Source organism: Propithecus coquereli, unplaced genomic scaffold (genome assembly GCF_000956105.1).
Source record: "Propithecus coquereli isolate 6110/MARCELLA unplaced genomic scaffold, Pcoq_1.0 Scaffold110, whole genome shotgun sequence".
Classification (NCBI taxonomy): domain Eukaryota; kingdom Metazoa; phylum Chordata; class Mammalia; order Primates; family Indriidae; genus Propithecus; species Propithecus coquereli.
This window is the reverse complement of record NW_012134970.1, coordinates 1,340,555-1,343,410: the sequence shown is the minus strand read 5'-3', so window position 1 is coordinate 1,343,410 and position 2,856 is coordinate 1,340,555. Positions and strand designations below refer to the sequence as shown.

General features: G+C 36.3%; 1 protein-coding gene across 1 annotated transcript in view; it reads left to right on the top strand.

The window, feature by feature from the left end:
• Positions 1–2,682, top strand: part of NUP155 (nucleoporin 155kDa) — a 69,238-nt gene extending 66,556 nt beyond the window's left edge. The window contains exons 29-32 of the mRNA XM_012649456.1: positions 103–232; positions 1,179–1,292; positions 2,021–2,141; positions 2,561–2,682. Of these exons, the coding sequence (XP_012504910.1) occupies positions 103–232; positions 1,179–1,292; positions 2,021–2,141; positions 2,561–2,682 (487 nt within the window). The remainder of the gene's footprint in view (positions 1–102; positions 233–1,178; positions 1,293–2,020; positions 2,142–2,560) is intronic.
• Positions 2,683–2,856: the final 174 nt, after the last annotated feature.

Genomic DNA, 2,856 nt, shown 5'->3' with positions numbered 1-2,856 from the left:
GCCGTTTATGTTCATTTGGTATAAAATACATCCTAATTGACATATTTATATCTTCAATTCTTAAGAAATCATGTAACTAAAAGTGAGAGTTTTCCTTCTTAGCACAGAAATTTCACTTCAGCAGCGACTAGAGTACATTGCTCGAGCCATTCTTAGTGCCAAAAGTTCTACTGCCATTTCATCAATAGCTGCAGATGGTGAATTCCTTCATGAATTAGAAGAAAAAATGGAAGTAAGTACTAAAGATACCTAAGCTGTGTTCATATTGAGTAGTAGCCACATAGTTATTCACTTTCCATTCTTCCCCTGATAAATAATAAGTCTGTAGAAGTCATTATTATTAATTCTAGTCTCTTCTACCTATATGTATTTACTTATTTTTATGTTTAGATACAAATTTTGAAGAAATTTTAAGAATGCTAGCACTTGAGTTATAAAGACATTGCTATAATTTAGAAGTTTTCTCTATGGCGTTTCTAAAAGTTTTTTCAGCTATTCCAAAAGCAAGTGGATTATACCACATTCACCATTTGTTGTGGAAGCTAATAAGTAGATGTAAGAAGTAGGGTAAGCTAAATTGGAAAGGCACTCAGAGACTCAAAAACATAATGGTCAAAATATAAAAGCTTATTTCTCATTTACAAAAATCCAGAGTGGGTGTTTCAGATTGGCAGGTGGCTTTCCTCCATGTGGTTGGTTTAGGGATGCGGGTTCTGTTGTCGGGCACACCATTCCTTACGGCCTTTGCTTTATCTTTGGTCAGAGGGAGGAAGGGGGAAACAAGCATGTACAAAGTGCATTCACTGTAAAAAAAAAAAAAAAAAAACACAGCCCTGATGTGACATGCTTTCCTTCCTTCCATTCTTGCTTTGAAGAGAACTTAGCCGTACGTCTGTACCTCCCTGCAAAGGCAGCCGAGAAGGATAGTCTAGCTGTTTTATCTGGCTACAGTCATATTGGCGGGCAGCAAGGGCTCTGCCACAGTATAGTTCCTGAGAAATTGGTTATGTTGAGATGAAGTCTATTATAATGATGCTAGTTTGTTACAATTGAGGTCTTTATTTATACAGTATTTTTATTTTAGCAAACTTAAACGTCCGATACTAGAAGTCATTCCTTCAACTGCCTATTGATTTGTCAAAAAGAAATTAAGATGTCCTCTTTTCTGCCCAAACTAGGTTGCTAGGATCCAACTTCAGATACAAGAGACACTACAAAGGCAGTATTCTCATCATTCTTCCGTACAGGATGCAATTTCTCAGCTGGATTCTGAGCTAATGGACATAACTAAGGTAATAAAAAAGCAAGTGAAATTCCTACAGTGATTACCTAAAATCTAGAAATTTCTTGTTTGTTCTGCATTTTGCTCTTTGTTTCACAGGAAAGATTAACCTGTCTCCACAAAATAAGATTAACCATCCTTGGTAGCTTGTATCTGGGCTGACAAATCACCACTGCTGCATCTGACTTCTACAAAAGGCTAAGCTGTTCCTTCTAAGCCAGTAGCTCTAAAGAACCTATCTGCCTGACATGGGGGCTATGTTAAAACCAGCTAATTTATGGCCTTACTTCTTGTCTTGGAGAAAAGAACTTACCTTTGCTTAACTCTCCAATCCTTTCTCACTCTGTAACCTGAGCAGTTCCTTCCTCTTCAGTTATTCTTGGACATGATTCCAAGTACGCTGAAGTACCCTGAGATTTGTCAGTGCTTTCATGATTCTTCAACCTCTGGTTTAGACATACGAATTGTAAAAGAAATGTCCTTGCAGCATCTCCCTTCTAGCCAAGAAAAAAAGGCACATATACTAAAATCTATTTGAGTGTATTTCTCATATATTCATTATTTTTAATCTGGACTTATGATCCCGTTATATATCATTATACTATTATGTCATATTTTAGAAACTTTAGATAAAATCTTTGGTTATTTTTAATTTTCAAGGAGTATTTCACTATTCAGAGATTAGCTCTGAATAATGACCTCTGGCTTGGCGTTTAATTTTGGGATTTTCTCCCACAGCTTTATGGGGAATTTGCTGACCCATTTAAACTTGCGGAGTGTAAACTTGCAATAATTCATTGTGCCGGTTATTCAGACCCTATACTGGTGCAGACACTTTGGCAAGATATCATAGAGAAAGGTAAGTGTTCAATTAAAGGTATATTAACATATGTTATTTAGTGACTTAATAGAGGAATGCAGACTGCTAGTAGCTATTATATCTATGGCTTATGAAAATTGTGTATTCCTAAGTACAAAGTAAGTGGAAGGTGGAGGGTGCTTGTGTGGAGAAAGACCCCAGGGAATATTTGGGAGGACTCTCAGTAAAAAACTGTATCATTTTTATGGTTTGTGCTGCCTAATAGGGGATACTGAGATGCTTACCTCAGAATCTTATAAGCAATACCTGGGTAAGAGAAGAGAGTATGTCAGACACTAACAGAAACGCAGAATCTGCTAATTATATTAATGTGAATATAAGTTCTAAAGTATTTTTAACCTTGAAACAGTTAAATAGCCAATGTAAGCTTGGGTTTTAATGACGTCTCTTTCTTACAGAATTGAATGACAGTGTAACATTGAGCTCTCCAGATAGAATGCATGCTCTTAGTCTCAAGATTGTCCTCCTGGGCAAAATTTATGCTGGCACACCACGCTTCTTTCCTTTAGGTAAGCAGTAACCTTGGGTACTGTCATGTTTTATTTTCTGTTTTGATGACTTCCTTCATTGACATGGAAAAATAATGATTTGTAGAGTGAAATAGAGTGTTTCTTTGTTGCTATTTAGCTCAACAGTGTAATTCTACCTCTGCAGAAAGAAAATACCCTCAAAGAATAGCAGAATCTGTTGATAA